Source organism: Salmo salar, chromosome ssa01 (genome assembly GCF_905237065.1).
Source record: "Salmo salar chromosome ssa01, Ssal_v3.1, whole genome shotgun sequence".
In the NCBI taxonomy this organism is placed as follows: domain Eukaryota; kingdom Metazoa; phylum Chordata; class Actinopteri; order Salmoniformes; family Salmonidae; genus Salmo; species Salmo salar.
In genome coordinates this window covers 101,555,619-101,577,118 of record NC_059442.1, presented here as the reverse complement: position 1 = coordinate 101,577,118, position 21,500 = coordinate 101,555,619, and the positions used below count along the sequence as shown (strand labels likewise).

The 21,500-nt window shown below is 41.7% G+C and overlaps 1 protein-coding gene across 8 annotated transcripts in view; it reads left to right on the top strand.

Moving 5' to 3' along the window:
• The window catches only part of LOC106611148 (neurexin-1a), a 778,513-nt gene that overhangs the window by 41,030 nt on the left and 715,983 nt on the right, over positions 1-21,500 (top strand). For all 8 annotated transcript variants that reach the window (XM_045724959.1, XM_045724909.1, XM_045724917.1 and 5 more), the window contains exon 3: positions 20,534-20,551. In XM_045724959.1, coding sequence (XP_045580915.1) covers positions 20,534-20,551 — 18 coding nt within the window. The remainder of the gene's footprint in view (positions 1-20,533; positions 20,552-21,500) is intronic.

The window sequence follows — 21,500 nt, the reverse complement described above, 5'->3', positions numbered from 1 at the left end:
TAGTTACTGTATACAGTGAGGGAAAAAAGTATTTGATCCCCTGCTGATTTTGTATGTTTGCCCACTGACAAAGAAATGATCAGTCTATAATTTTAATGGTAGGTTTATTTGAACAGTGAGAGACAGAATAACAACAAAAAATCCAGAAAAACGCATGTCAAAAATGTTATAAATTGATTAGCATTTTAATGAGGGAAATGGCCCTCACTGTGGCACCATCATCCCATCGGCGGTGAGCATGGAGGACAGCAGACACCTCTTCACAGGAAACCAACCCACTGACATCGTCTCCAGCTCTACTCAACTCACTCCCAGGAGCCATAGACGTTCCACAGCCAGCCTCAGGCTGTTCACAGGAGAGGCGGAACATGTCTTGAACATCATCCACTCGAAGACCTCTGGCTTCCTCCAGCAGGACATCATATGGAATTCTTGTCAGTCGGTGCAGAACTGTGGAGCGGACAAATGGCTCTCTGCTCAAAGCATCAGCAACGACATTCTTGGGACCTGGTATGTACTGGATATCAAAGTCAAAGGGTGCCAGCTTTGCAACCCATCTCTGCTCGCATGCATCAAGTCTCGGCTTTGTAAGAATATATTTGAGTGGATTGTTGTCGGTCCACACAGTAAACTCATGCCCTCGCAGCCAATGGCTGAATTTATCATGAATGGCCCATTTCATGGCTAGAAATTCCAGCTGGTGAGCAGGATACTTGGATTGTGCATGATTAAGAGATTTACTAGCAAAAGCTATTGGCCTGGCTATTGCCGTCCCATCTTGCACTTGGGATAGTACAGCTCCCAAACCACTAGTAGATGCATCCACAGAAAGTAAAAATGGCTGAGAAAAATCTGGATGAGCCAGCAGTGCCTGGTGAACTAGTGCTGATTTCAAAGCTTCAAAAGCGAGTTGACATTCGGCAGTCCAGTCTGCAGCAGTGAGCCTGCGAGAGGAACCAGGCCTCCTCCTACCCTTGCCTCTCCTAGGCTTCTTCTGACCTGTAGTTAGCTGAAACAATGGCCTAGCAACCATGGAACAATTCTCAATGTAGTGCTGATAGTATACTACCATACCAAGAAAATAACGGATTTTGCTAGGAGACGGAGTGACACCATCAGCTTCCATCATCTCGCTCTCAGTCACATTCAAAATAGTTTGAACTTTAGCAAGGTCAGTGGCTACACCCTCCTGAGAAATGATGTGGCCCAAAAACTTAACAGACCTCCTCAAAAACTTGCACTTAGACGGAGACAGTTTAAGATTGTGCTCCTGCAACCGCTGAAAAACCATCTCAAGTCTCTGCAGACTCTCTTCCTCAGTCTTAGCAAAAACCATCAGATCATCCAAATAACAAAGGAGACTTAGAAAGTTTTGGTCACCAAAGATGGCCAGCATCATTCTCATAAACGTAGCCGGGCTGTTGCAGAGGCCCTGAGGTAACCGATTGTACTCGTGCAGACCTAAAGGAGAGGAAAAGGCAGTGTATTTCTTATCCTCTTCATGCAGTGGCACGTTATAATACCCTGACGTCAAGTCCATTGTGCTGAAGAAGGCATTACCTCCCAGCGCGGTCAGTACATCAGCCTGATGATGCAGGGGATGAGTGTCCTTTACAGTGCGGGCATTTAACCACCTAAAGTCAGTACATAGGCGCAAGTCCCCATTCTTTTTCCATTCCAGCACCAATGGTGAGGCATACTCACTGCTGGATTTTCTGATGATTTCCTTTTCCTCCATATCATCCAGTGTTTCCCTGAGTTTTTGGTAATGAGCTGGAGAAAGCCTACGATAAGGTAATCGAAATGGGCGGTCATCAGTCAGCCGTATGCGATGGCAGAACCCCTTTGCCTCACCACAATCTAGGCTATGTCTAGAGAACACTGTGTCATACTTCCCAATTAAATTGACAAGTTTATCTTTCCAGAACTGTGAAACTGGACACTCCTCAACAGACAGGCCTTGAAGTCCAAGATTGCTCAGTGTACTGTTGCCATGAACTACACTGCCACCAACTGAACTCTTAGCTGTCAGACTGCCGTGTGAGCTGTCACATTGAACTTTAGCCACGTTCTGGTAAGCTGCTTGCTGCTTGACATCATCAAAATCCTCTAATGCAATGCAAGGATACACATCCGCCACTTTAGCATTTCGTCTCAGGGTAACTGGTGATGTTGTTGGATTCACTATCTTCACAGGGAGCCATCCATCCCCCCACAGAGGCGTAACTACTCTCCCCACTAGTATGTGTCGATTCACACAACGAGACGTGCTGGGCTCGACAACAACAGTACTGCCCACAGAGAGTTTTGTCTTTGGGGGTAGGCGGCCCCACAGCAGATGCTCACTCATGGGTTGGAGCGTTACTGCTCTCTTCAACTTAATGGTGCCTACTTTATCTGGGATGGAGTCTCCTCTCCATCTCTCCAGATTTGACAGGAGACGCAGGAAGTGGCTGTCATCTCACTGGCTAGAGGAACCTGGTGTACCCACCACCCGCCAGTAGCTGTCATTTGATTTCAACTGTCTAATCAAAGACTTCAACACATTAGTGCCCACAATGAGTTCATCAACCTGCCCATCTACAATAAGCACTGGGACTACATAGCTGAAGCCATAAAGCTGCATTTTTAAATCACACATGCCCACTGGGCTAGTTTGCTTCCCACCACAACCCACCAGGATGATATCTGAAGGAGCTAGAAAGTTCCCCTCTACCACTCCTGCCTCCCTCAACTGAGGTACAATATCTGCGCGCAGAGTAGTAGCCATGGACCCACTATCTAACATCCCCTTCAGCTCAACTTTATCCTGTACTAGCACGGCTGCCCAGCCTCAGTACAGTCAAAGCTCATGTGGCCCGGAGAGAAGCACTTGAAGCACAGCTGGTGCATCTGACAGTGAGCTTTGGTCCAGTGATTAGTGCTTCCACAGACAGCGCACTCACGCTGACGTTTGTGGAACTGTTTACGGGGCCCTCTGTTCACAGACTGAGTATTGCTGACCAGAGCCTTCTCTAACAAAGTCAAAACTTTCTCTAATGTCCCACCCTCAGATATAGATGGTGCCTGATCTGGTTCACGGCCACATTGAGAAAAGGATGACACCTTAGGTCTGTTCACAGGACCCACTCCCTCCTGGGGGGAGTCAAAGACGGCAGCCACCTGCTGTGAAAGTTGTGTTCTACATGCTTTACGTTCCCTTAACAGTTCATCCAACTGATCCTGTACCTCACTGGCTGTCCAGTCACGAAGGGCTTTGCTCTTGAACACTTGGGCCAACTCTTTATCAGGACAGTTGCGTACAAACATGACTGCCAACTCTGAGCACTCATTGGGTAGGGTCCTGCCCTCACTCACAAGGTACTGTTTGGCTGCCTCTGCAGCTTTGTTAAGCCTAATCCAGAAATCTATTGGACCCTCATTAGCATATGGTTTGATTGAATAGAAATCAGCTAATGGCATACCTGAGCAGACAGGATCCCCAAAGTGTTGCTTGAGAACACTGAACACCGCCTTAACATCTGTGACAACAGGGTTGTTACGCATCCAGACTTTGGTCACATCCCGTGCCCTCCCCATGAGCCTAGACATCACCTCCCCAACATTCTCAGACCCAGTGTAACCCCTCTTCTCTTGGTAGTCTCCCATTAACTCCTCCCACTCCAGGACAGAGTACTTATCTGAGTCATCACCCCTAAAGAAAGGTGGAGCACTAACCTCGGACTTCACAACCAGATTCAGCTTGGACGCATCAATAAAGGTTGACCCACATTTCTCAGGCAGGGGAAACTGCTGGGGTTGGTGAGGGGGACGGGCAGGAGAAAGACTTGAAACCCCAGACTGCAGTAAACTCACTCTAATAGATTCACCTATCTCTGAACCAATCTGCTTAATAATGTCAATAAGCTGACTCGGAGGCGTCCCATTATCACTGAGGACTGTGGATGATGGTACATCAAAAGACAGAGGTGGGATACCCTGGTCAGGTGGAACAAACAGCCTACCCCTCCCAGCGCTTGCAAACTCAGGACTAGCAAACGCTCTACTCCCAGGAGCTGACTGTACAATTGGCGTAAATGCAAGGACACCCCTCCCTCTACCCACACTAAAATCCCCAGCATAACTACATTTATGGACTTGAGAATCTTCCATGGCTCAACAGAGCACTAAAATACAATGTAATTTACTGCATTCAAATACAAAAAAAATTGCAATAAACAAATTCATCAAAAACATACAAATAAGCACGAATACCTGTATCTAAAGAATATGCTACACTCACATTCACTGTTTACAGTATATATTAGCTTACAGCAAACCATCAACAAATGCGCATGCGCAGGTCGTGCGCCTCAGCCACATGCACAGCTCCGGGGGTCGGCTTGAGCTGACCAGTCGGCAGGTCACGGCACCAGTTTGTAGCGTGGTTCGTTCTGCGTTGGGTACTTTTATTTAGGACACTGCCACAACTGGAATTCTGATGGTTGAATCATTTTTATTCGACCTGCACACGAAGAGACAACACACAATATGTTAGCCCTCGGTGCAGTCACAGCTCTCGGGCACCTTGCTAGTTGAAGGTCAGGCAAAAGAGAACAATAAGAGGGTACGTAAGTACGGATAACCCACGATGGACCAAACCAAAATATACAAACTTTTACAATTAGGTGTGTTTACAATATAGATATCAAAAAATGTTTGTACACCGAAAAATAACATGAACTATGCTGCTGTAATTAAATAAAGAAAACACATTGAATTATTATTATTGTTATTAACTTATTAACATCCCCTCTTGACCTGGCCTACTTGAACTGTCCTTGTGTGCAACTTGGTGCATAATCTAGGGGAACAACATCACTCTACTACATATCGACCTCCTCCCTAATAGATCATTACTGTATAGACCTCCTCCCTAATAGATCATTACTGTATAGACCTCCTCCTTAATAGTGCATAGACCTCCTCCCTAATTGGTAGTTACTGTATAGACCTCCTCCCTAACAGATAGTTACTGTATAGACCTCCTCCCTAACAGATAGTTACTGTATAGACCTCTTCCCTAATAGATAGTTACTGTATAGACCTCCTCCCTAATAGTGTATAGACCTCCTCCCTAATAGATAGTTACTGTGTAGACCTCCTCCCTATATAGGGCACCACTTTTCACCAGAGCTCTATGGGGATGGGGTGGCATTTGGGATGTAACCCTGAAATCCTGCACCGTACCTCAAGCTTCCAGCTGCAGGTTTTATCGATTTCCATCAAGAGTGACTTGTCACTTGGCCCCTATAATTTTCTTCTCTCCCTCTCTCCTTTTCTCTTTATCATTCCACTACCCCTTCCCCTTTCCCTCCCCATCTCACTTTCTCTCCACACCCCTCTCTCCCATCTCGCTTTCTCTCCACCCGCCCTCTCCCCCATCCATATCCCTTTCTTTCTTTCTCACGACTAACAGTGGTCTGTGGAGAATAAGAGATGCAACTATAACCCTCCTTTGGTCTGTTGGGATACATTAGGATGTGTGTGTGTGTGTGTGTGTGTGTGTGTGTGTGTGTGTGTGTGTGTGTGTGTGTGTGTGTGTGTGTGTTTAGATAAAACCAGACTGCACAGCTGAGGGATGGCCACACACTCTCATTACTGTTGATTTGGCCTAAATTGTAACAACAAATTGATCCATTTTTCCGAATCAATATAATTTGTGGCATTGATCTTTGAGGCTGCTAAGTCACTTCTATTTTTCCCCCTTAAGGCTTTTGTGGTTTCTTTCTGGTTTACTGCTTCTTTGTTTGTTTAGCAGTTGTCTAGGAAGGGATTATCAGACTGTGATACCAGCTTGACGCTGCCAGAAGCTGCAATGCAATTAAGGTTGGCAAACTCTTTAGTAATTGAAATAAAACAGACAAAACAAACAATGACAAAATAAATAGCAAAGAAAGTCAACAGACCTAAGCAGGTAGACCAGGTATATATATCAGGTGTACCAGGTATATGTATCAGGTAGAGCATATATATACATCAGGTAGAGCAGATATATATATATATACATATGTCAGGTAGACCAGGTATATATCAGGTAGACCAGGTATATATCAAATCAAATCAAAGTGTATTTGTCACATGCGCCAAATACAACAGGTGTAGACCTTACAGTGAAATGCTTACTTACAGGCTCTAACCAATATTGCAAAAAAGGTATTAGGTGAACAATAGGTAGGTAAAGAAATAAAACAACTGTAAAAAGACAAGCTATATACAGTACCGAGGCTATAAAAGTAGTGAGGCTACATACAGACACTGGTTAGTCAGGCTGAATGAGGTAGTATGTACATGTAGATATGGTTAAAGTGACTATGCATACATGATGAACAGAGAGTAGCAGTAGTGTAAAAGAGGGGTTGGCGGGTGGTGGGTGGGGCACAATGCAGATAGCCCGGTTAGCCAATGGCAGGAGCACTGGTTGGTCGGCCAATTAAGGTAGTATGTACATGAATGTATAGTTAAAGTGACTATGCATATATGATAAACAGAGAGTAGCAGCAGTGTAAAAAGAGGGGTTGGGGGGGGGGGCACACAATGCAAATAGTCCAGGTAGCCATTTGATTACCTGTTCAGGAGTCTTATGGCTTGGGAGTAAAAACTGTTGAGAAGCATTTTTGTCCTAGACTTGGCCCTTGGCATTTTTAGGGCCTTCCTCTGACACCGCCTGGTGTAGAGGTCCTGGATGGCAGGCAGCTTAGCCCCAGTGATGTACTGGGCCATACTTACTACCCTCTGTAGTGCCTTGCGGTCAGAGGCCGAGCAATTGCCGTACCAGGCAGTGATGCAACCAGTCAGGATGCGCTCGATGTTGCAGCTGTAGAACCTTTTGAGGATCTCAGGACCCATGCCAAGTCTTTTTAGTTTCCTGAGGGGGAATAGGCTTTGTCGTGCCCTCTTCACGACTGTCTTGGTGTGTTTGGACCATTCTAGTTTGTTGTTGATGTGGACACCAAGAAACTTGAAGCTCTCAACCTGCTCCACTCCAGCCCCGTCAATGAGAATTGGGGCGTGCTCGGTCCTCCTTTCCCTGTAGTCCACAATCATCTCCTTAGTCTTACTTATGTCTCGGACATCCTCCCTATAAACTGTCTCGTCGTTGTCGGTGATCAGGCCTACCACTGTTGTGTCATCTGCAAACTTAATGATGGTGTAGGAGTTGTACCTGGCCATGCAGTCGTGGGTGAACAGGGAGTACAGGAGGGGACTGAGCACGCACCACTGGGGAGCTCCAGTGTTGACGATCAGTGTTGCAGATGTGTTGCTACCTACCCTCACCACCTGGGGGCGGCCCGTCAGGAAGTCCAGGATCCAGTTGCAGAGGGAGGTGTTTAGTCCCAGGATCCTTAGCTTAGTGTTGAGCTTTGAGGGCACTATGGTGTTGAATACTGAGCTGTAGTCAATGAATAGCATTCTCACAAAAGTGTTCCTTTTGTCCAGGTGCGAAAGGGCAGTGTGGGGTGCAATAGAGATTGCATCATCTGTGGATCTGTTTGGGCGGTATGCAAATTGGAGTGAGTCTAGGGTTTCTGGGATAATGGTGTTGATGTGAGCCATTACCAGCCTTTCAAAGCACTTCATGGCTACGGATGTTAGTGCTACGGGTCTACGGGGCTACGGTAGTCATTTAGGCAGGATGCCTTTGTGTTCTTGGGCACAGGGACTATGGTGGTCTGCTTGAAACATGTTAGTATTACAGACTCAATCAGGGACATGTTGAAAATGTCAGTGAAGACACCTACCAGTTGGTCAGCACCGGATTACCGGAGCACACGTCCTGGTAATCCGTCTGGCCCTGCAGCCTTGTGTATGTTGACCTGTTTAAAGGTCTTACTCACATCGGCTATGGAGAGCATGATTACACAGTCGTCCGGAACAGCTGATGCTCTCATGCATGCCTCAGTGTTGCTTTCCTCGAAGCGAGCAGAGAAGCGATTTAGCTCGTCTGGTAGGCTCGTGTCACTGGGCAGCTCGCGGCTGTGCTTCCCTTAGTAGTCTGTAATAGTTTGCAATCCCTGCCACATAAGACGAGCGTCGGAGCCGGTGTAGTATGATTCAATCTTATCCCTGTACTGAAGCTTTGCCTGTTTGATGGTTCGTCTTAAGGAATAGCAGGATTTCTTGTAAGCTTCCGGTTTAGAGTCCAGCACCTTGAAAGGGGTGCGCTCTACCCTTTAGCTCAGTGCAAATGTTGCCTGTAATACATGGTTTCTGGTTGGGGTATGTACGTACAGTCACTGTGGGACGATGTCCTCGATGCACTTATTGATAAAGCCAGTGACTGATGTGGTGTACTCCTCAATGCCATCGGAAGAATCCCGGAACATGTTCCAGTCTGTGATAGCAAAACAGTCCTGTAGTTTAGTATCTGCTTCATCTGACCACCTTTTTATAGACTGAGTCACTGGTGCTTCCTGCCATAATTTTTGCTTGTAATCAGGAATCAGGAGGATAGAGTTGCGGTCGGATTTACTAAATGGAGGGCGAGGGAGAGCTTTGTACATGTCTGTGTGTGGAATACAGGTGATCTAGAATGTTTTCCCCTCTGGTTGCACATTTAACATGTTGATGGAAATTTGGTAGAACTGATTTAAGTTTCCCTGCATTAAAGTCTCCGGCCACTAGGAGCGCCGCCTCTGAGTGAGTGGTTTCCTGTTTGCTTATTTCCTTATACAGCTGACTGAGTGCGGTCTTGGTGCCAGCATCTGTCTGTGGTGGTAAATAAACAGCCACGAAAAGTATAGCTGAAAACTCTCTAGGCAAGTAGTGTGGCCTACAATTTATCACAATATACTCTACTTCAGGTGAGCAAAATCTAGAGACTTCCTTAGATTTCATGCACCAGATGTTGTTAACAAATATGCACAGACGCTGTAAAATACGGTTGCAGAAACATTATGTACAAAATAAGGTACAAATAATGCGAAAAAAACCCATAATAGCACAATTGGTTATGCGCCCGTAAAACTGCTGCCATTTCTTCCGGCGCCATTTTGGTAGGCGTACCAGGTATATATATATCAGTTAGACCAGGTACATATCAGGTAGAGCAGGTCTATATCAGGTGGAGCAGGTATATATCAGGTAGACCAGGTATATATCAGGTAGACCAGGTATGTATCAGGTAGACCAGGTATGTATCAGGTAGACCAGGTATGTATCAGGTAGACCAGGTATGTATCAGGTAGACCAGGTATGTATCAGGTAGACCAGGTATAGATTGCATTCGGGAAAAGTATTCAGACCCCTTGACTTTTTCTACATTTTGTTTTTACGTTACAGCCTCATTCTAAAATGGATTAAATAGTTTTTTTCCCCCCTTATCAATCTACACACAATGCCCTGTAATGACAAAGCAAAAACAGGTTTTTAGAAAAGTTTGCAAACGGAAATAAAAAATAAAAAAATTGAAATATCACATGTACATAAGTATTCAGACCCTTTTAAGTACTTTGTTGAAGCACCTTTGGCAGCGATTACAGCCTTGAGTCTTGGGTATGACGCTACAAGCTTGGCACACCTGTATATGGGGAGTTTCTCCCATTCCTCTCTGCAGATCCTCTCAAGCTCTGTCTGGCTGAATGGAGAGCGTCGCTGCACAACTATTTTCAGGTTTCTCCAGAGATGTTCGATCAGGTTCAATTTCTCCACTGATTTGGCAATGGTAAGGTGGGAGGTTCAGTGTTAAACTATATGTGTTGACTGTATGGGAGCTGGTTAGATGAAATGCGCAATGGCTTGATTTCTAACCAATTTCCACATTGCTACTGATTGAATACATATGTTTATGAACGCAGTCTGTGTGTGGAAATATATTTTTATTTTTATTTATTATGGATCCCCATTAGCTGCTGCCATGGCAGCAGCTACTCTTCCTGGGGTCCAGCAAAATTAAGGCAGTTTATACAATTTTAAAAACATTACAATACATTCACAGATTTCACAACACACTGTGTGTCCTCTGGCCCCTACTCCACTTCTACCACATATCTACAGAACAAAATCTGTGAACGTGTGTATAGTGTGTATGTTATCGCGTGTGTGTGTGTATATATGCATGTGTCTGTGCCTATGTTTGTGTTGCTTCACAGTCCCCACTGTTCTGCTGTTCCACAGTCCACGCTGTTCCATTTTTTATCTGTTTTTCAAATCAAATTGTACTGTTTGCATGAGTTACTTGATGTGGAATAGAGTTCCATGTAGTCATGGCTCTATGTAGTACTGTGCTCCTTTCATAGTCTGTTCTGATCTTGGGGAATATGAAGAGACCTCTTGTAGCATGTCTTGTGGGGTTTGCATGGGTGTCTGAGCTGTGTGCCAGTAGTTCAAACAGACAGCTCAGTGCATTCAACATGTCAATACCTCTCATAAATACAAGTAGTGATGAAGTCAATCTCTCCTTCACTTTCAGCCAGGAGAGAATGACATGCATATTATTAATATTGGCTCTCTGTGTACATCCAAGGGCCAGCCGTGCTGACCTGTTCTGAACCAATTGCAATTTTCCTAAGTCCTTTTTTGTGGCACCTGACCACATGACTGAACAGTAGTCCAGGTGCGACAAAACTAGGGCCTGTAGGATCTGCCTTGTTTATAGTGCTGTTAAGAAGGTAGAGTAACAATTTATTATGGACAGACTTCTCCCCATCCTAGCTACTGTTGTATCAATATGTTTGGACCATGACAGTTTACAATCCAGGGTTACTCCAAGCAGTTTAGTCACCTCAAGGTCAATATCCACATTATTTATTACAAGATGTAGTTGAGGTTTAGGGTTTAGTGAATGATTTGTCCCAAATGATTTGTCCTAAATTCAGTGTACAGGCTTAAGAAAAGCAATATTGTTGTTGACTAAATACAGATGTTCTATGCAAGGGAATTGGCCATGTGATTTGAAGTAGTTTAAGAAGTGGAGAGGTAATGTTATGCTCCGGGTAGAGATCTGTACTGTATGCGTGTACTAGCTAGCAGTTTGACTATAATCATGGGCTCCACATGTCACTATGTCATGCAGCACATGTATAAGATGTTGTTTGCTCAGGACTGGGAGCTGGGTAGAGTGTATTGTTGTGTGGTATTAACAGTACAATGGCAGTGGTATCGTTGCTTCATCAAAGGGATTAGGGAGGTTTATTCCCCTGCCTGGATTATTAGACAGCCAGCTGCATAGATTTGGAATGGGCAGTTTTGTGTGTGTGTGTGTGATGAACGGGTGGGGGGGTTGGTGTAAATGGTATCTGTCATAACATCAACCCTAGTTTGAATCGTTGTTAGTTGAAAGGTACTGCACTAAAAGAACACCCATACGATAGTAGTCTGTGTAGATTTGGGAAGGGTAGTGTCATGTCGTGTGTGATGGGGGGTAGTAGTATGGTGATATCTCTCATGAACCCTAGTTTGACAAGAGGTTGTTAGATGAAAGGCACTTGGCTAAACACTAAAGCTGAGTCTTCGGGCTCTATTCAATTCCATATTGCGGAGGTTCAGCGTTACAACGTGACTGAAATTTAAAGACAACGTTCCCGCGTTAGCTCCGACTGCATTCACGGTAAACGCTGTCGGCTCAATCGGGAATTACCTTTACATTTATATCAAGTAGTCTGTAATGCTTCAGCGATCCAGACTGAATAGAGACCTTCATATGGCTTATTCAGCTAGTATAGTTAACATGGAATACAGTATAAAGGTCATGTTCAACAGTTTGGGTCAGAAAATGAAACTACTGGTATGAATTAAGAATTTTCAGTTAAATTTAAGTTCAGTATGGAATTGACTGAAACTATGGTTTGAACATACATAGCTTGGCAGTATAGAAACATGATTTGAACGTACATAGCTTGGCAGTATAGAAGCATGATTTGAACGTACATAGCTTGGCAGTATAGAAACATGATTTGAACGTACATATCTTGGCAGTAAAGAAACATGATTTGAAAGTACATACCTTGGCAGTAAAGAAACATGATTTGAACGTACATAGCTTGGCAGTATAGAAACATGATTTGAACATACATAGCTTGGCAGTATTGTGACGACCCTCCCACTCTGTCTGCCGAACTCTTTCTCTTTGCTCGTGTTTTCCTTAATAGGATGTCGGTGGGCGGAGCCGAGAGGGTCGTCAGTGAAATGAGACACACCTGGGCTCAGGTGTGTCCCAGGATAAATGCACCTCTTCCCCATTCATTGAGGAGACTCTCTCATGTAGACACAGACAGATTTTGCTTGTGGCATTTTTGTGGCTATTTGGTTTGTTTGCGTTGGCACCTTTTAACACCCCTCATTATCACATGAATACAGGCGACCACTCACTTACACTAATGACTACTGACTAAACACACCATTGTTAATTGTATTTACTTTACTTCAGTTAATAAATATATTTTGTTATTCTTTATCTCCGCGTTGTCTCCCTTTTTGTTACGGGCTTCGAGCCGGTTCGTGACAGTATAGAAACATGATTTGAACGTACATAGCTTGGCAGTATAGAAACATGATTTGAACGTACATAGCTTGGCAGTATAGAAACATGATTTGAACGTACATAGCTTGGCAGTATAGAAACATGATTTGAACGTACATAGCTTGGCAGTATAGAAACATGATTTGAACGTACATAGCTTGGCAGTATAGAAACATGATTTGAACTACTGTCAGCTTTAGTCATTGTCTGGATTATCTGTCTTGGTTTGTACTTATTGGCTGTTCCTAGACATTGTCCTAGGTTGCCATAGAGATTCCTTGACCCTACTTTTCTATTTCTTTGGATGTGTAGATTTTTAAGAGCGCATTGAACTACAGGACTGGATGAATTCATTTTTATCAAAGTTAAATTACAGTAAAGCAGATTCCTTTGGATGTGATTCTTATTTCAAAAAGTAAAGTGTGTTTTAAAATGACTAAAATAAGAGGAAGGGTAACACTAGAAACATAGTAATAAAACTGTGATAAAATCATTGGACAGATTGTGGATAGAAAACCATTTTATTAGAATGACACGTTCATTACAAAGATATCTATTATCCTTGTCAAAATACAGTCACATTCTAACAATCCAAAGAACACTCTCTCACCCCGGTGAAATGTTTTCAATGCTAAGGTGTTCCTGTGGAATAATAACTAAGACACAGCTATAGAGGTATATCAGCAAACAGACCCTGCTTTTTTTACTTTTCTCCTCTCATCGCTACTGATGTCACATCACCATTCCAGTTCAATGCCTGTTGCCACCCCAGAATGCTTTTTGAATAGGCAGCTGCTTCTCATCATCAAGCTATCCTTTTGTGAACAAAGTTCCCAATATTTCCTTACATGCGCATTCTAACAACTCAGACAGAGCTGTATATATAGCCTACACTCACTGTACGTCCACTGAGTACAGACACTTGAAGAAATGACAGACACACATTTCCAACATTTCTTCTTATCATAACAAAATCACAAATCACATAACTGTGATTCTCCTCATTATTACACTATGATTATCACTTGCGTCCTATTTTGTTCACAAAATGCTGCTGCTCTCACACTTTGGTTGGTTGTGTTGCATGGTGTCTGATTTGGAAGGAGAGCTGATGTGCTGGTAAGTTTCTTGGTCAACAAATCGCTTGAATTGGGGCCTGAAATTGAGAGGTAGGATACTTGTTTCATCTGATGGGAGCTAGGAGCTAGGCTGTGTGGCCTTATGCCCAACTTGCACGACACCGTACTTTCAGACGATGAAAGGACTCATACATTTTTACATTTTAGTCATTTATCAGACGCTCTTATCCAGAGCAACTTACAGTAGTGAATGCATACATTTCATTTCATACATTTTTTTTTTTCTGTGCTGGCCCCCCGTGGGAATCCGAACCCACAACCCTGGCGTTGCAAACACCATGCTCTACCAACTGAGCTACTATAGTTATCACTTATACTGTAACTTATATCTTATATTACTTATATCATGTATCTTGAATTACTTATATATAATATTACATATCTTATTACTTTTATCTTATATATTATATCTTATTTTACTTATATCTAATATTATATTTTATATTATATCTTATATATTATATGGCTTATATCATAAATCTGCTACAAGACCATGCTGCTTGCCTACGGAGCTGTGAGGGGAACGGCACCTCCGTACCTTCAGGCTCTGATCAGTCCCTACACCCAAAGAAGGGCACTGCGTTCATCCACCTCTGGCCTGCTCGCCTCCCTACCTCTGCGGAAGCACAGTTCCCGCTCAGCCCAGTCAAAACTGTTCGCTGCTCTGGCACCCCAATGGTGGAACAAGCTCCCTCACGACGCCAGGACAGCGGAGTCAATCACCACCTTCCGGAGACACCTGACAGCCTCACCTCTTTAAGGAATACCTGGGATAGGATAAAGTAATCCTTCTACCCCCCCAAAAAAATATATATATAGATATACTATTGTAAAGTGGTTGTTCCACTGGATATCATAAGGTGAATGCACCAACTTGTAAGTCGCTCTGGATAAGAGCGTCTGCTAAATGACGTAAATGTAAATGTAATAAATCGTATACTACTTATAAAAACTCAGCAAAAAAAGAAACCCTGTCTTTCAAAGATAATTTGTAAAAATCCAAATAACTTCACAGATCTTCATTGTAAAGCGTTTAAACACTGTTTCCCATGCTTGTTCAATGAACCAGGAACAATTAATGAACATGCACCTGTGGAACGGTCGTTAAGACACTAACAGCTTACAGACGGTAGGCAATTAACCTCTTGGGGCTAGGTGGGACGCTAGCGTGCCACCCGTGGTGCACTCCATCAACAGCAGGTGCATTTCAAGAGCGGCAAATTTGAATCCAAATAAATGTCAAAATTCAAATTTTTCAAAAATACAACTATTTTACACCATTTGAAAGATAAACATCTCCTTAATCTAACCACGTTTTACGATTTCAAAAAGGTTTTACGGCGAAAGCATAAATTTAGAGTATGTTAGGACAGTACATTTACAAGAGTTGTGTGTAATGTTTTGTCAAGTCAAAGACAGGGTCACCAAAACCATAAAACCAGCTAAAATGATGCACTAACCTTTTACAATCTCCATCAGATGACACTCCTAGGACATTATGTTAGACAATGCATGCATTTTTAGTTCTATCAAGTTCATATTTATATCCAAAAACAGCGTTTTACTATGGCATTGATGTTGAGGAAATCGTTTCCCTCCAATAACCGGCAGTCAAGTCAACACCACAAATTAAATAATTAAAATTAGAAAACATTGGTAAAATATTATATTGTCATTTAAAGAATTATAGATTTACATCTCTTGAACGCAATCAACTTGCCAGATTTAAAAATAACCTTACTGGGAAATCACACTTTGCAATAATCTGAGCACTGCGCCCAGAAAAATACGGCGTTGCGATACAGACTAGACGTCATGTTGGGAGATCTAAAATCGAAAATACTATGTAAATAATCCATTACCTTTGATTCTCTTCATCAGATGTCACTTCCAGGTATCACAGGTCCATAACGAATGTAGTTTTGTTCAAAAAAGCTCATCATTTATGTCCAAAAATCTCCGTCTCGTTAGCACATGATGTAAGCCAGCCGGACTTCTCGTCATGAACGAGGGGAAAAAATATATTTCCGTTCGTTCAAACATGTCAAACGTTGTATAGCATAAATCATTAGGGCCTTTTTTAACCAGAACATGAATAATATTCAAGGTGGACGAATGCATACTCTTTTATAACGTATTGGAACGAGGGTACCCAACATGAACTCGCGCGCCAGGTTTCTAATGGGACATCATCGTTCCATGGCTCTTGTTCGGTCAGATCTCCCTCCAGAAGACTCAAAACACTTTGTAAAGGCTGGTGACATCTAGTGGAAGCAATAGGAAGTGCCAAAATATTCCTAAGCCCCTGTGTTTTTCAATGGGATAGGTTTAAAGTCAATACAACACATCAGGTATCCACTTCCTGTCAGAAAATGTCTCAGGGTTTTGCCTGCCAAATGAGTTCTGTTATACTCACAGACACCATTCAAACAGTTTTAGAAACTTTAGAGTGTTTTCTATCCATATATAATAAGTATATGCATATTCTAGTTACTGGGTAGGATTAGTAACCAGATTAAATCGGGTACATTTTTTTTATCCAGACGTGCAAATGCTGCCCCCTAGACCCAACAGGATAAGGTCACAGTTATGAAAACTTAGGACACAAAAAAGGCCTTTCTTCTGACTCTGAAAAACACCAAAAGAAAGATGCCCAGGGTCCCTGCTCATCTGTGTGAACGTGCCTTAGGCATGCTGCAAGGAGGCATGAGGACTGCAGATGTGGCCAGGGCAATAAATTGCAATCGTGAGACGCCTAAGACAGCAATACAGGGAGACAGGACGGACAGCTGACCGTCATCGCAGTGGCAGATCACGTGTAACAACACCTGCACTGGATCGGTACATCCGAACATCACACCTGCGGACAGGTACAGGATGGAAACAACAACTGCCCGAGTTACACCAGGAACGCACAATCCCTCCATCAGTGCTCAGACTGTCCGCAATAGGCTAAGAGAGGCTGGACTGAGGGCTTGTAGGCCTGTTGTAAGGCAGGTCCTCACCAGATATCACCGGCAACAATGTTGCATATGGGCACAAACCCACCGTCGCTGGACCAGACAGGACTTTCAAAAAGTGCTCTTCACTGACGAGTCGCGGTTTTGTCTCACCAGGGGTGATGGTCGGATTTGCGTTTATCGTAGAAAGAATGAGCGTTACACCGAGGTCTGTACTCTGGAACGGGATCGCTTTGGATGTGGAGGGTCTGTCATGGTCTGGGGCGGTGTGTCACAGCATCATCGGACTGAGCTTGTGGTCTTTGCAGGCATTCTCAAAGCTGTGCGTTACAGGGAAGACATCCTCCTCTCTCATGTGGTACCCTTTCTGCAGGCTCATCCTGACATGACCCTCCAGCATGACAATGCCACCAGCCATACTGCTCGTTCTGTGCATGATTTCCTGCAAGACAGGAATGTCAGTGTTATGCCATGGTCAGCAAAGAGCCCGGATCTCAATCCCATTGAGCACGTTTGGGACCTGTTGGATCGGAGGGTGAGGGATAGGGCCATTCCCCCCAGAAATGTCTGGGAACTTGCAGGTTCCTTGGTGGAAGAGTGGGGTAATGTCTCATAGCAAGAACTGGCAAATCTGGTGCAGTCCATGAGGAGGCGATGCACTGCAGTACTTAATGCAGCTGGTGGCCACACCAGATACTGACTGTTACTTTGACCCCCCCTTTGTTTAGGGACACATTATTAAATTTCTGTTAGTCACATGTCTGTGGAACTTGTTCAGTTCATGTCTCAGTTGTTGAATCTTATGTTCATACAAATATTTACACATGTTAAGTTTGCTGACAATATAAACGCAGTTGACAATGAGAGATAGTTTCCTTTTTTTGCTGAGTTTATTATATGACATATCTTAAATCATATTACTTATATTACAAAATAGAATATATCTTAAATTACCTATATCTTATATTACTTTGAGCTCCCGAGTTGAACAGTGGTCTAATGCACTGCAGCTCAGTGCAAGAGGTGTCATTTCAGTTCCTGGTTCGAATCCAGTCTGCATCACATCTGGCAGTGATTACGAGTACTATAGGGTGGTGCGCAATTGGCTCTGGGTTGCCTAGATAAAAAAAAAAAAAAAATGATACTACATATTACTTATGTCTTATATTACTTATATATTGTATCTTACATTACTTATATCATATATTACTTATATGTTAAATCTAATATTACTATATCTTATATTACTTATATCTTATATTTCTTATATTTTATATCGTATATTACTTATATCTTATATTACTTATATGTTAAATCTGCTATTACTAATATCTTATATTACTTATATGTTAAATCTTATATTAATGATATCTTATTAATTATATTTTACATCTTATATTACTTACATTTTATATCTTATATTACTTATATCTTATATTACCTATATGTTAAATCTTAAATTACTTATATTTTATATCTTATATTACGTATATGTTACATCTTATATTACTTATATGTTATATTACTGATATCTTATATTACTTATATCTTATATTACCTATATGTTAAATCTTATATTACTTATATCTTATTTTACTTATATTTTATATCTTATATTACCAATATGTTAAATCCTATATTACTTATATCTTATATTACTTATATTTTATATCTTATATTACTTATGTGTTACATCTGATATTACTTATATGTTATATTACTGATATCTTATATTACTTACAGTATATCTTATATTACTTATATATTGTATATTAGATTTATATTTTTGTTGATAAAAACATAAAACCATATCTTATATTACTAATATCTTACATCACTTATATACTTCTAAAGCTGTAGAATCAGAGTGCATGCCATATTGATCTAATCTTAAAACTTTGCATTCTAATAACAAATGTCGCCTTCAAATTCATGTTTGGTTCATCCATGTTTGGTTCATATTACAGATGTAATGTAAATGGACTTAAATGTAATGTAAAAGGACTTAAATGTAATGTAAATGGGCTTAAATGTAATGTAAATGGACATAAATGTAATGTAAATGGCCACCACTGGTGTTAAAACCAATAGTATTCACTTTTTGTAAAAGTTGTATTTATCGATATTTCTACAAAGTCATCCTTCTGAATTGATTTGTTATACATCAGTTCTCTCTAACAGGCATTAGTTATCTCTAACAGGCAGTAGTTGTCTCTAACAGGCATTAGTTATCTCTAACAGGCAGTAGTTATCTCTAACAGGCAGTAGTTATCTCTAACAGGTAGTAGTTATCTCTAACAGGCAGTAGTTATCTCTAACAGGCAGTAGTTGTCTCTAACAGGCATTAGTTATCTCTAACAGGCAGTAGTTATCTCTAACAGGCAGTAGTTTCACTTATTTACTCATTTAAACTTCTAACACTTATATGCCATGTTGATGAGAAATGTTGACTGACATGTTGTTCTGTTTTAGGTGGCTCACATGATTCTACATCCTCTCTGTTCAATATTTATTGCATGTTTTATTCTAACACATACTTTATCCAAATGTAATGCTTTATTGTAATATAATGTTCCTCACTAGAGGCAATGTCATGACATTTTGGGCACCTAGTTTGCCATCATTTTGGCAACAGATGTGACAACTTTTTCGGTCCTGGTATTGTTTTTAGACCACACATGAATGGGTATGTTCCTTATTCCTTATCACCATGTCACAAATCTCACTTTCACTGCGAGGTGATTCTCCCCTCAAGGACCTAATCTCTGCTCACTACTGATTATTTAGGAGTTATTAGAACATGAGGTCACTTAAATGATGCCACTCAACCCTCTCTCTGCCCATTTATGAAAGTCCAGACACACTCTCCCTCTCTTTCAGCAGTCCCCACCATAAACAGTTATTACACTTGAGACAAAAATGTATTATTGCATTTGCCAATTTTAAGTTTATGCCTTTAAAATAAAGACTGATATTCCAAAATATATATCATTCTCTGCTGACGAACACCGCACCATATCTCCCCATTTCACTGTCATTGAATACTGCATGTTCTCTATTCAAAACCACTTCACACCTTTTTTCATATCCTCTTGTAGCTTTCGCCAATATAATTGCTAACTCATGTTGTTTTCTCCCAGTTGAATGTAATCCTCTAACCAATCATTTGTTACAGTAGACAGGCTAGTAAATGGGATTGAAAGAGTACATGCACAGTTAGCACTGTGCTAACAAACTAACAACAGACACGCTAACAACAAGCTAGCAGACAAACTTAGAACAAGCTACTGTAGCAGACTAGCTAACAACAAGCTTGCAGACAAGCTAACAACAAGCTAGCAGACAAGCTAACAACAAGCTAGCAGACACACTGACAACAAGCTAGCAGACAAGCTAACAACAAGTTAGCAAACAAGCTAACAGCAAGCTAGCAGACAAGCTAACAGCAAGCTAGCAGACAAGCTAACAACAAAGCAAACATAAAGCCATCCAGAGGGGGCATAGTAATCCACTCAAGGTCTAAACAAGCTTATCGTTTTTACAAATATAGCTGTGTCTTGTATCCCAGGTAGGCATATGATCAAAGACATATGATGTCATATTTCACAAAACAGGATCCAGAGATGAAGACAGACCCACTTTTATAGCCTATAACTAGATTACAAAGAGCAGTAAATCATATAGTTGAACAGACATTGAACAGACAAAAGTCCTCTGCAGCATTGAAACTCTGCCAGTTAGTAGGGCTTCTGAATCACCGAGACCTCCCCTCTGCAGGGGTTGTCAATGAAGTACAAAGTAGGGCACTTTGCATGTGATGTGTGTTGCCTTGCATGGTTACGACATGCAATGGCCCTGTACCAGTCTGCATGCTGCTTAACGAATGTCTTCCTTTTCCTCTTTCTCCTTCCGCCCATTCGTCCGTCCGCTTGCAGAAGACAACCGTGTTGAAGGTGGGTATTCTGTTTTGTCTTTTCTTTGTCATGGTTTTTATCATCTTTCCTCTGTGATTTATTCACTGAAACCATGCTGTGGTTCTCATGGCTTAAATCACTCCTAACATACTCTATGTCATGGGGAAATGGTTTTAAAATGTGCTACCTAAATGGTGTTAAATTGTGCTACTGAAATGGTAAGTCGGCTCCATATGTTTTTCTCATTTGCGGTAATGGGTAGATGTTGCGAAATGTGCTCGGTCATTGGTTCAGGAGAAACGTGTGGTTTGGGATAATGAAATGATGCTTTGGAAAAGTTAGCTGTTCTTAACTACACTCTTTATCATGATCCTGATGATAAAATGTGGAACATTCACTTATGTTGATGTAGTTGTTACTATTCTTGAAATCTCCCATAGATGTTAATGTTAATGAATATCAGTGAACGTTTTGGCAAAAGTTGAGGTAAGTACAGTGCCTTCGGAAAGTAATCAGACACCTTGACTTTTCCCCAAGAATTTTACGTTACAGACTTATTCTAAAATGGATTAAATAAAAAAAAATCCTGAGCAATCTACACACAATACCCCATAATGACAAAGTGAAAACAGGTTTTCAGAAATTGTACCAAATATATAAACATTTGAAAACAGAAATAACCTATTTAATTAAGTATTCATACCCATTGATATGAGATTCGAAATTAAGCTCAGGTTCATCCTGTTTCCATTGATCATCCTAGAGATGATTCTACAACTTGATTGGAGTCCACCTGTGGTAAATCCAATTGATTGGACAACATTTGGAAAGGCACACACCTGTCTATAAGGTCCCACAGTTGACAGTGCAAGTCACAGCAAAAAACCAAGCCATGAGGTTGAAGGAAATGTCCGTAGAGCTCTGAGACAGGATTGTGTCGAGGAACAGATATGGGGAAAAGTACCCAAAAAATTCTGCAGCATTGAAG